This window comes from Artemia sp. Qi Xiang Cuo, chromosome 8, assembly GCF_049724085.1.
Source record: "Artemia sp. Qi Xiang Cuo chromosome 8, ASM4972408v1, whole genome shotgun sequence".
NCBI classification, from domain to species: domain Eukaryota; kingdom Metazoa; phylum Arthropoda; class Branchiopoda; order Anostraca; family Artemiidae; genus Artemia; species Artemia sp. Qi Xiang Cuo.
In genome coordinates, this window is record NC_142801.1 from 4,405,621 (window position 1) to 4,418,392 (window position 12,772).

Sequence of the window (12,772 nt, forward strand, 5' to 3'; positions counted from 1 at the left end):
CTCGTTTTGAGTTTGACTCGGTTATTTATTGTAATTTCTGTTCGTTTTGGGTTTCCCTTAATAATTCATGCTGATTTGTGGTCAATTGATTTTCCCCTTTAAGTATTCTCCGAGGGCTCAAACTTAATACACAAATCAATTCTCAAGAAGCGCTGTCTTGACAATCTAAATGCACATAGTGTCCTTTGTTAGGTCAAAATTGCCATCAATATTTTCTCCAGTTTTACCTTCATAGACTTAGCCTTAATAGTACTATTATCACAGTAGTTTCAGTGGTAGTACAATTAGTTGCAGTGTTGTGTTAGTAGTAGTAATAGCAGTTGTAGCAGCAGTATTAATAGCGGTTATAGCATGTGCATATTGCCTTTTTGTCGGTTGAAAATCGCTTTCATGATACCTCGAAAGCTTCACTTGACGTGTTACGCCATTCCAAAAACATTGTTGATAAGCGCGTTAGACACCCTTTTGATGCCCTTTTCACCTTAATACTCTAAAATTTAAAAGTTGTTGCAATTAAAGTAGTAGTTGGAGTAGTTTAGTAGCAGTAGTAGCATAGGGAAAAGTAACATTGGTATTAGTGTTAGTAGTGACGTGTATATATTACCTTTTCGTCAATTGATCTTACCCTTTAAGTATTCTCCGAAAGTTTCAACCTAATAACCAAATCAATTCTTGAGATACGCCCTTACGACAATATGCATGCGCATAACGTGTTCTGATTTAGTTAAAATTCCCCCTCAATATTTTGTCAAATTTTCACCTTCTTATGTGTAGTCTTAATTGTGCTAGTATCATAGTAGTAGTGGTATGTAGCAGTAATAGTGTATAATTATTAGTAGTAACAGTAGTAGCAGCAGTATTAATAGCAGTAGTAACAGGTACATTTTGCCTCCTGGTCAACTGAATATCCCACTCATGATACCCTTGAAGTTCCTCTTGATATGATAATCCGTTCGAGAAATATTGCTGATGCACCCGTACGAGCAATCTGTATACACATATTATGTTTTGATTTAGTTCAAATTTCCCCTCTACGTTTCCTCATATATTTTTTTCAATATCTCTGAGCCTTAGTAGTAATCGCTGCGGAAGTAGTAGTTTTAGTGATAGTAGTGGTAGTAGTAGTAGTTCTTGTGGAAGAAGTAGAAACAGCAGTAGTTGTAGTATTAATAGCGTACAAATATCTTTTTGGTCAATTGTTCATCTCCCTTATCATTTCCTGAAAATCCCAAATTAATATACTCATTTATTCCAGAGTTAATAACCGTTTTGACAACCCATATACACATAACATGTTATGATTTAGTTCAACACTCCCCTCAACATTCCCTGAAAGACTCATCTTAATGCCCTTCGTATTTTGGGAAAGTAGAAGTCAAACATACATAACTTTTCTCAATAACATATGCTATATGTAAACAACGAACAAATTGCACAACTTGCAGCCCATTCCCTGATGCCGGGGGGGGGGGGGGTGACATCTTCAAACCCATAATTACTGAACCTTTCAACAATGCTTAAGAAAATTGATGTTTCAAAACTTTGTTTGGAAGTTTGCTATGGAAAATAATGGGCGTGGATAGGGGTCTCTCAAATCACTTTGACTATTAAAAAAGGCGCTATAACTCCCAATTTAAAAGCAAATGAGACCCATCTGAATTTAATACGACCACCCATTCCATAAAAACCTTATATGCTCGAAGGGCATAACTTAATGCCCTTGCCCCTAGGGCTTTGGGCTTTGGGGGTTGTGCCAACTCTGGAGGCATTGTTGTATGTTCTCTGGGCTATTTTAAACAAAATTGCCGTCGCACAATTTCAATCAGATACATTTGGTGAAAAGAGGGGTAGTTGGGGAGGAGAGGGGCTAGTTGACATCCATCACTATTGACTTTTAAAGGGGAACTAGAACTTCCAATTTCAACCAAAGAGTCACCTCTAATGCTTATATAGCCATGCCTTTCAAATGAACCTTAAATGCCTCAAGGGTATAACTTACAACCCTCACCCTCAGGCTCTGGTGCTTTGTATTAACCTCAAAAGCCTTGTTATAAGATCTTTCGACTATTTTGAATAAAAAGACTGCTAAAATATCTATAGGGTGCATCTCGGGAAAACACGACGTGTTTGTGTGTGTGTGTGTGGGGGGGGGGGGGGGGTGCAGCCGCGCTCTGATCACTGACTCTTAGAAAGGGCACTAGAACTTCTAATTACCAATCCAATGAGTCCCCTCCGAAGCGTATACGACCATCCTTTCTATGAGAAAATTTTATGCCCCCAGGACATAACTTACAACCCTTGCCTGAAAGCTGTAGGAGAGGGGGGGGGGGATCTGTCTTCCTCACAGACATAATTTCCGGACCCTTCGACTACGATGAATAAAATTGTTGTTTCTAAATTTTTATTGGAGGTGCTAAGGGAAATGATGAGCGTGGGGGGGGGGGCTGGTTGCTCTTAAATCACGTTGACCCTTAAAAAGGGCACTATAACTTCCAATTTAAAATCAATTTATCCCCATCTGAGTTTATACGACCGCCCATTCCATAAAAACCTTATATGCCCTCATGGCCTCACCCAAACCTATCCCTAGAGCGCTGGGAGTTGTGTCAACCCTAGAGGCATTATTATATGTTCTTTGGACTATTTTGAACAAGATCGCTATCTCATAATTTCAATCAGATGAGTTTGGTGAAAAGAAGGGTTGTCGGGGGGGGGGGGGGCTAAATGCCCTACATCACTTTTGACACTTAAAAAGGGACTTGAACTTCCAATTTTCAACCAAATGAGCCTCTTCTAAAGTTAAACAACCATCTCTTCCATAAAAACCTTAAATACCCCGCCGCATAAATTACAACCCTCGCCCTCTGGCTCTGGTGTTTTATCAACCCCAAAAGCCTTGTTATATGATCTTTGGACTATTTCGAATAAAATGACTGTCTCAATGATTTTATTTGATCGGGAAAACACGGCGTGTTGGGGGGGGGGGTGGGTTTAGCCGCCCTCACCAATCCAATGAGTCCCCTCTGAAGTATATATGACCACCCTTTCTATAATAACCTTGTATGCCCCCGGGACATAACCTACGACCCTTGCTCTGAGAGCTGTGGGGGCGAATGTATCTTTCTCAAAGACAAAATATCCGAACCCTTCAACTACACTGAACAAAATTACTATCTCCAGATTTTGATTGGATGTCTTGGGGAAATGATGAGCGTGGGAGGGGGCTGGTTGCTTTCAAATTACTTTTGACTCTTAAAACGGCCACTATAACTTCCAATTTTAAATCAAATGAACCACATCTGAAGTTTATACGACCACCCAATCCGTAAAAACCTTATATGCTCCCAGGGCATGACTTACAACCCTATCCCCTGGGCACTTGGGGGTTGTGTCAACCCTAGAGGCATTGTTATGTTCTCTGGACTATTTTGAGCAAAATCGCTGTCTACTAATTTCAATCAGATGCGTTTGGTGAAAAGTGAGGTAGTCGGGGGGGGGGGGTACTGCCCGCCAACACTTTTTACTATTAAAAGGGAAGTAGAAATTCCTATTTTCAACCAAATAAGCATCCTCTAAAGTTTTTACAACCAAACCTTAAATGCCCCCGGGCATAACTTGCAACTCATGCCCCCAGGCTCTAGGGGTAAATTAAAGCTTTCAGAGGGGTAGTTTGGGAGGGCAAGGGGACTTCCAATATAAAAGTGAGAAAGGTTTTTGTGTCCTAAATATTCCCCCTTCGCCCAAAAAGGACTGGCATTTTTTCTTAAAAGTCTAGAACTTTCGTCCGTAGATTATTTTGGTAAAGAGGACCCTTATATCCAGAAAGAAACTTGAAACAAATACTTTTCGCCCAAAGCTGGGTACAAAACTTTTTTGTAGCCAGCTTTCCAATCACCTGTTTTTTTTTTCAATCAGCTCTCTTACAGATACGAAAACGTTGTGGTCAGTGTGTGGGCTGTATGAAAAAAGACAATTGCGGAGAATGTGTCCACTGTAAAAATGATAAAAGTCACCAAATCTGTAAGATGAGACGATGTGCCAAATTAACAGAAAAGAAGCCAAAGGTATGTACTTTTTCATCTATTACTTAATTCGCATCTCTTAGTGTGGTTCAATCCCGCTTTCTGGGTCTATAACGAAAGAAAGGAAGAGATGGCTGGGGCACGTTCTGGGGATGAATGATGAAAGATTGTCTAGTTGCCCTCGGATCATTTTTGACTCTTAAAAACGGAATTAGAACTGTCAATTTCTAGTCACTTGAGCCCCCTCCCAAGTTTATACCACCACCTCTTCCATAAAAACCCTATATGCCCCGCACCTAGTCGATCCGGTTCTGACCGCCTGGGAAGTCATGATATCGGTAGACTCCAGGATGAGAATTTGAGAGAAACTTTCACAGGAACAGTGAAATTCTAAAATGGAGAGTTTAACATTTGATAATGTGGGAGATGGATTTTTTTATTACAGACTTCACGGCTCCATCACAAATGATGATTTTCCGCTAGTCCTGGTAGTTACCTCATTTTCTACTGAGGTACTTGTTATACCTTCTCTTGAACGTGTCAAGGGAAAGATTTTTCGGGATTACCTCTGGCGGCAATCTATTCCATGCGGCAACCGATCGCCGGGCGAAACTCGTTTTCAGATATTCTTGGCGGGGAGTACCCTGCTCAAGGTAGTCATGACGAGCTGTATTTCGGCAAGTTGATTGCAAGGGCTTTGTTTTATCAGAAACGAGCTTCGATAGCTTCTCTGATGGAGGGTTATACAAGTACTTGTAGAAAACCGACATGGACGCCACATCGAAGCGTTCCTGGATCAGCTTTGGGGTTTTAGCTTTCGTGCTGCCAGATGTTGCTGCACGCACTGCTCTATTTTGAATATGTTGGAGTAGAGTGATGTGGCTTTTTTATGCACCAACGAAGAGAGGACATGCATGTTCCATGACAGGTCTGGTGCACGAATTGAAAAGTGGCAGAATAGAATCATCAGGGAGAAGACTTTTGCATCTCAGGATAACTCCTAATTTCTTGTTGCAAGAGGATCTAATTTTGCTGAGATGCTCAGTCCATGAGAGATCCGAAGGGAAATTAACTTTAACTGGATGGATGGAAAATTTTTTAGAAATACAATTTGTGAAGTTAGGAATATGCAGCTAGGAATATTACTGAAAAAGCTTTATGTTTAATAGAGAGGAGGAGGGGCTTGTACAAGAATTATCTGAGTGAAAAATCATATGAAAACGAAAGGAATGTAAATAAAGCGAAGAAAGTATTAAAATATGAACTAAGGAGGTGTGAAGTGGATGCCATGGATAAAATTGCCAAGGATCTGGAAGATGCAGCTAGACCGCATAATAGTAAAACATTGTACTGACTTGTTAATAAATTGAAAGGGAGTAGCCAATCTGGACTTTTCTCACTTAAATATAGGAACTGGGCCACAATTAGTGATAAGGAAAAAGTAAGAGAGATGGACAGAACATTTTGAGAATGTGCTAAACCGAGATGGAGTTGCAGGCAAAGATATAGAGGAAAATGAAAAAGTTTGTGATACCTTGAATGTGAAGGAAGATTTGTTTTTTTGAGGAAAAATTAGTGGCGGCACTTAAAGTTAAAAATAATAAGGCTCCAGGTACTGATTGGGTGGTAAATGACTTTGTTAAATATGGTGGCTCTGAGGTTAGAAATAAGTTACTGAAGATTATGAATATGATTATTGAAAAAGGGAAAGTACCTAACGACTTTAATAAAACGTTAATTAAACCGCTGTATATGAAAGGAGATGAGAGTGAGTGTGGTAATTATCGAGGCATTAGTTTGGGCTCTGTAGGTAGCAAATTACTTAGTAATATGATTGATAATTTTTAGACAGAGAGATGCTGTAGACAAAGTTATAAGAGAAGAACAGTGTGGTTTTAGAAAAGGTAGAGGATGTATCGACCAAAATTTCCCTCTTGGGTTATTGATTGAGAAGTGCCTGAGTTATCAAACACTTTTATTCCTCAGTTTTATAGATTATGAGCAAGCGTTAGATTCTGTTTATAGAAGAGCTTTAGTGATGGTCTTATCCTTGTATGGTATACCCGAAAAATACATTGAAGTGATTAGTGTACAAGAATAACACTACTGTGGTTATGGTAGGAAATGTGGTTAGCAGCTGGTTTCGTATTAAGTCAGGAGTCAGGCAGGGTTGTGTTCTATCCCCCTTTATATTGATCATTTTGATAGACTTTATTTTAAGGAGGTTACGAAAGGCAATGGGAGACCACAGAATCAAATGGGGACAAAAAACTCTCCTGGACTTATATTATGATGATGATTTAAGTATCCTAAATGAAAGTTTGAGTAAAATGAATGAACTTCTAGACGTTTTGGGAATTCAAGGGGGTAGAATAGGTTAGGAAATTAATGTTAAGAAGACTTAAGCCACTAAATCTAGAAATAAGTGAAGATGAAAAGTGACGTTGGGCAACGAAAAGATTGATCAGGTGGCCAGCTTCACTTACCTTGGTAGCAGTATTAGTAAAGACAGTGGGAGCAGTAAAGATGTTAAAGTAGAATAGCCAAGGGTGTAGGCTCAGGGTGTTTTTCCACAGTTAGATAAAGTTCGGAAGAATAGGATGATAAGTATGCAAACCGAGATTAGAATATTGGAAGTTACAGTGAAGACAGTGGTCAAATATGGTTCTGAAGCATGGGCGCTCCTAAAAACAGACGACGATTTGCTAGATGTTTTCCAGAGAAATTGCCTACGGATTGTATTGAGTACCCAGCTGACTAACCGTATCTCAAACAGAGGGCTGTACGAAAAGTGTGGTTCAATCCCGCTTTCTAGGGCTATAACGAGAGAGATATTGACATGGCTAGGGCACGTTCTGCAGATGAAGGATGACAGATTGCCGAAGATATTCTTTTTCGGTCAACCGTTTAGGGCTAAACAGAAAGCAGGTCGTCCGCGGTTGAGGTGGGAGGATGTCATAAAGAAATGTTGAAAGGAAATGGAACTTCCTGGGAGGGTGCTAAGAGGGAGGCTTTGAATAGATTGGGGTGGATGAGAAGCGTGCGTAGCTGTTTGGGCCTCAGGTGGCTTGGTGCTGCGGTGAGTTGTTAATAGTAGTAGTAGTAGAATATATCCAAAAAAGAACCCTGTAAATAGCTTAAAATAAGGTTAAGATCCGTACCCTCTTCTTCTAAAACAAATCTAGGCTAGGACGCTTGAGTTCACGAGAGTTGTATTGTGCCTCTGTTTTTCAAAAATTACAATTCCAAACCCTCAAATAGAAAATAGTTTCCTCAAAAAACACTCTGCCCAGATTCTACCCTTTGGGGTTGTTTCTCAGCCTTTGGTCTCTGTTTTGTGTTTTACCTCCAGTTACGACAAAGCTGTTGTCCCCATTAATTACCAAAATAATTTATGAAACAACCTAATAGTTTTCTGCTTTTATTACTTGAACCAATTAATTTTTTTCTCCCTTTTTACCCCTTTAATTTCTTTATAAATTTTTACTAGTTTTAATTTTTTTTTTTAGTATTTTCAACATGTTATGATTTTTTCTCTTTTTGTGCTGATTTTATTACATGACGCCTTGGCCTAATTTATTCAAAATATGATGTTCCGTGTTATTATATGCTATTGTATTCTCTCGCCAGTTTTATACGAACTAATTTACATAAAATACACAAAAAAAAATTCCCAAAGAAAAGTAAAGAGCTACATTATACCAAAGATGAGTAGAAATAAAGTCATATAATGATTCGCGCTTAAAACAAACATGAATCACTGTCAATAAACAAAACCCAAAACGAGCAGAAATTACAATAAATAATCAAGTCTAAGCTAAAATGAGCAGAAACTACGAGAAATAGGAGTAGGACTAATGCACCCTTGGGCCTTTAAAGAGCAGAACGTCATTTGCGGTTTAGTAGGCTAAAATCAGTTTTTTTTTCAAGCTGTGTTTTATTTGTCATAAAATCGAACAAAAAAAAGAAGGAAAATCTACATAATTACAAAGATTGCTGAAAAGCACTTGTCAATGTAGATGGACAGTTTAACATATCTTGATATTCATTCTAGAAAGTTTTAGCAATTTTGAGGCTCCAGTGTTGCCTTTAGTAAAAATCCATAAGGCTTCAATGTTTTATTTATTTGTTTTTTCTTAAAATAAATTTTACGAGAAAGAACTTCTCTAAGAAACTAATGACCCGTTTTAAATCCTAATATGAACATAAATATATTTATATTGTAATTGGGTCTCAAAATGAACAGAAATTAGAAATAAATAATTTCATCAATCATAAAGATAACAGATAATGATACAGATTAATAAGTGTATTCTAAACGAGAAAAAAGTTAAAAAAAAATACTCAAGTCGAACATAAAACCAAAAGAAATTGCTACAAACGGGAGTTTGGCTACTGAAGTTAGAGATAAGGAAGTTAAACATAGGTTACTGAAGGTTATGAATATGATGTTTTAAAAGGGGGAAGTACCTAGCGACTTCTCCCTATTAGTCTGGTTTCTTTAGGAAGCACATTAATTAGTATGATGATATTTTTTTAGACTTGGAGATGCTGTAAATGAGGTGGTTTAAGAGAAGAATAATGTGGTTTTAGGAAGGAGAGAGGATATGTTGACCAAATCTTTACTCTTAGATTAATAATTGTGAAGTGACTGTGCCATAGTCCATAGTTTTATAGATTATGGGCAACCATTTGATTCAGCCGATAGAAGAGTTTTAGTGAAGGCCCTATCCTCGTATGGTATACCGGATAAATACATTAAGTGATTAACATTGCTGCGGCTAAGGTAGGAAATGAGGCTAGTTGCTGGTTTTGTGCTGAATCAGAAGGTAAACAAGGTTGCCTTCTATCTCCTATTTTGAGGAATTTTATCCTAAGGAACACAGCAAAGGCTATAGGAGGTATAGAATCAACTGGTAAAGTAAAACTCTCCTACACTTAGATTATGCTCATGATTTGTGCATCCTAGATGAAAATATTAGCAAAATGAATGATTTTTGGAGGTTTGAGAGCCCAGGGCGAAAGAATAGGCTTACCAATTAACGATAAATTAGTTGTTTATGTACAAACTGTTTATATACATGTAAGTCAAGTGTTTATATACAAGGTTGGCTATTGGGGAAAAAGTGGCATATTTGAGTGTCCAAAAAGGCTGAGGATATTAAGGTAAAACATTTAGAAATGTTTAGGGAAGTGTGAGACAAAATCAAAGCACACTTCAGGAAACTTTTCAAAAGGACAAAACAGCAATATCTAAGGTTAGGCTAAGGGTCTTCACTTGAAACATTAAAGGCGTGTGGAAAAATGAACGAAGGGTAGTAGGGTAATTTTATAGCACTACTTACAACGCATGCAAAATTTCAACTTAGCTGGGAAATTTATAAGGTATTACCAAAGAAGTACTGAGGAGTCGCCGAATTTCGGAAATCACGAACAACAGGTGGTGGGTACCAAGCGTGGCCAAAGTGGTGCCGAACCTTGTAGGGACTATGCCACACATGGCAAAACTGTATCACACGTGGCACTCCAAGATGTACACCAATTGGGTAATCCCTTGATAAGTACAAGTTCTTAAGTTGTAAGGTAATTAATGGTGTATACATTTTCATTTCCATGTCTATACAGTGAAAAGCTATTAGGCTTATGTTCTTCCATAATTTGGGCTGGTCTACCATTGCTTTGTCACCCTACTTGTGCTTATTGAAGGGTTGCCGAATTTTTTGCACGCATCGAGGAGTCTCCAACTGTCTGCCACCTGGTGTGCATATGTGGGTGCTATGTGTGCCGCGCAGTTCCGCCACGTCTGCCATAGTCTCTGTAATGACAGGGACAGCTCTATCACTCTTTCCACCCTTCCACTATGCTTGGGACACCCCACCTTGTGTAAGTGTTATCTGAAATTCGGCGATCCTTCGGTAAATATTTGGTAACAACTTTACAACATCTGTGATTGCTAAGTTGCAATTTTGCATGTTTTTTAAGCTTGCACCAATCAGCAGCATTTGTTTTTTCAAAATTCTACAATTGTATCTTTTGGTACTTATTTAGTAGCCGGTAAACACGCGAGACAGCCACTCGAGAAAAGCAAAGAACAAATAGACATTACCCGGTAATTCCTATGAGAAGCTGAATAAACAAGTGGTTTCTCACTCCGGGAATTATGTTTAAACTTTAGTTTTTTGGGGGTTTAGGGGGGAAAAGGTACCTAGGTTAGGTTAGGTTACGTATTTAATACATGCTATGCTTTACCCCCTCCCCCCCCCTATGTGCAAATATATAGCCCAAATTTGTTTCTAAACTATTATATTTTTATCATATTTTTTTTTAATTCATTATCTTTAACCAAACTTCACTTCTCATGTGTTTACCGGCTACTAAATAAGTATCTATATTTTCTTTAAGTTGCTACAAAAAACTTTTTTTGGGCAAACAATTTATATTTCCGAAAGTACTTGTGTTGCGTATAAAATTTATTACCAAGGACAGTAAAAATGAAATCTAGTTCTTTAAATTGGTTTAGTGGAAGCTTACACAGTCATATTAACGGGCGCCAAGTTTGAAAATGAGGAACGTGTGTGAACAATCAGCAGAAAATGAAAGACAAAAATATCATCATGGAGCTTTTGAAGATGTAATTATCCTGACTGTTGTAGCAAAAGACAAACACTATCATTAATTGGCAGAAATCTGGGTGAAAAAAAAACAAACAAAAAAATAGGGATTAAATGAGTAAAACAATTTAAGAATATAACCTTAACATCTTGTTATGAAATAGGAATTGAGAAGAATAATACATATTATTGAATAGCTAAATCAGTATCAATAAATAAATGAAACCCCAAAACGAACAGAAATTAAAATAAATAACAGAGTCAAACTCAAAACGAGCAGAAAATAATATGAGTAGTGTTCAAAACCCCTATGCTTTCTTAAAGCCAGAATATAATTTGTTCTTTACTGAAAAAAATTCAAATGAATGTGCATTTTCAGTTTAATTAACATATGCTGATATTTATTCCTTAAAATATTAATTAACTTTTGATCTCTGAAGGTTATAAAAGTGAAAACATTTAAAAGAATTTTTTCAGTAAAGTACAAATTATATTCTGGCTTTTAGAAAGCATATGGGTTTTGAACCCTACTCGTATTAATTTCTGCTCGTTTTGAGTTTGACTGTTATTTATTTTAATTTCTGTTCGTTTTGGGTTTCATTCTTAGGACTATTTTGAAAAAATTGCTCTCTCATAATTTCAATCAGATGCGTTTGGTGAAAGGAGGGGTTGTAGGAGAGGAGGGGGGGGGGGGGGCTAAATGCCGTCCGTCACTTTTGACGCTTAAACGGGAACTAGAACTTCCAATTTTCAACCAAATGAGCTTCTTATAAAGTTAAACAACCATCCCTTCCATAAAAACCTTAAATACCCCCCTGGACATAACTTACAACCCTTGGTCCTAATCTCTGGGGTTTGTTCCAACCCCAAAATCCTTGTTATATGATATTTAAACTATTTTGAATAGAATGGCTATCTCAAAATTTCTATTAGATGCATTTCGGGACAATACGAAGTGTGTGTGTGTGTGTGTATGTGGGGGGGTGTGTTAGCTGCCCTCCGATCACTTTGACTCTTAAAAAGAGTACTAGAGTGTCTGATTACCAATCCTATGATCCCCCTCCGAAGTTTATATGATCACGCTTTCTATAAAAACCTTATAAGCCCCCAGGGCATATCTTATAACCCTTGCCTTGAGGGCTTGAGGGATTTTTTATCTTCTAAGCCATAATTTCCAGACCTTTCAAACACGTTGAACAAAATGACTATCTCAAAATTTTAATTGGAAGTGTTTGGAGAAATTATGGGCGTGGGGGGGGGTCATTTCTGATCACTGTCGACTAATAAAGAAAGGCACTTGTCCTCTCAATTTCTAATCGAATAAGCCCTTTTTGAAGCTTCTACGACAAAACTTTCTGTAAAAACCTTATATGCTCCGAGGACATAACTTACTACCCTTGTCCTGAGGGCTAAGGGGGAAGGGGGGTTGTCATCTTCAAAGACATAATTTCCAGACCTTTCAACTACGTTGAACAAAATGGCCATATCAAAATGGTGATTGGAAAAGATGGGCATAGGGAACGGGGAGGGGGGTGATTCTTCCTCCGAGTACTTTCGACTATTAAAAAGGGTAATAGCCCTCTCAAATTCCAATCGAATTCCGAATTCAAATTCCAACACTTTTTGAAATTTTTACAACGCTTTCTATAAAAACCTTATATTCCCCAGGGCATAGCTTACAACCTTAAGCCTCAGGGATGTGGGGGAGGGGGGTTTTCATATTCAAAGACATAATTTCCGGACCCTTCAATTAGGTTCAACAAAGGGGCAATATCAAAATACTGATCGGAAATGTTTGGGGGAATAATGGGCAGGGGGGACATTCGCCCCCAGATCACTCTTATTAATAAGAGCACTAGCCCTCTCAATTCCCAATTGAATGAGCACTTTAAAGTTTCTATGACAAAACTTTCTATAAAAACCTTATATGCCCCCAGGGCACAGCTTACAACCCTTACCCTGAGGTCTGTGGGGGGTTTGCCATCCTCAAAGACATAATTTCCGGACCTTTTAACTACGGTGAACAAAATACCTATCTCAAAATTTTGATTGGATGTGTTTGAGGAAATGGTGAGCGAGTGAGGGGGGTTAGTTGCCCTCCAATCGCTTTTAACTATAAAACATGGCACTAGCCCTTTC

At 38.1% G+C, this 12,772-nt stretch overlaps 1 protein-coding gene across 3 annotated transcripts in view; it reads left to right on the forward strand.

Moving 5' to 3' along the window:
- Positions 1 to 12,772, forward strand: part of LOC148949084 (uncharacterized) — a 121,231-nt gene that overhangs the window by 17,576 nt on the left and 90,883 nt on the right. For all 3 annotated transcript variants that reach the window (XM_089093158.1, XM_089093157.1, XM_089093159.1), the window contains one exon: positions 3,927 to 4,064. In XM_089093158.1, the coding sequence (XP_088949284.1) occupies positions 3,927 to 4,064 (138 nt within the window). The remainder of the gene's footprint in view (positions 1 to 3,926; positions 4,065 to 12,772) is intronic.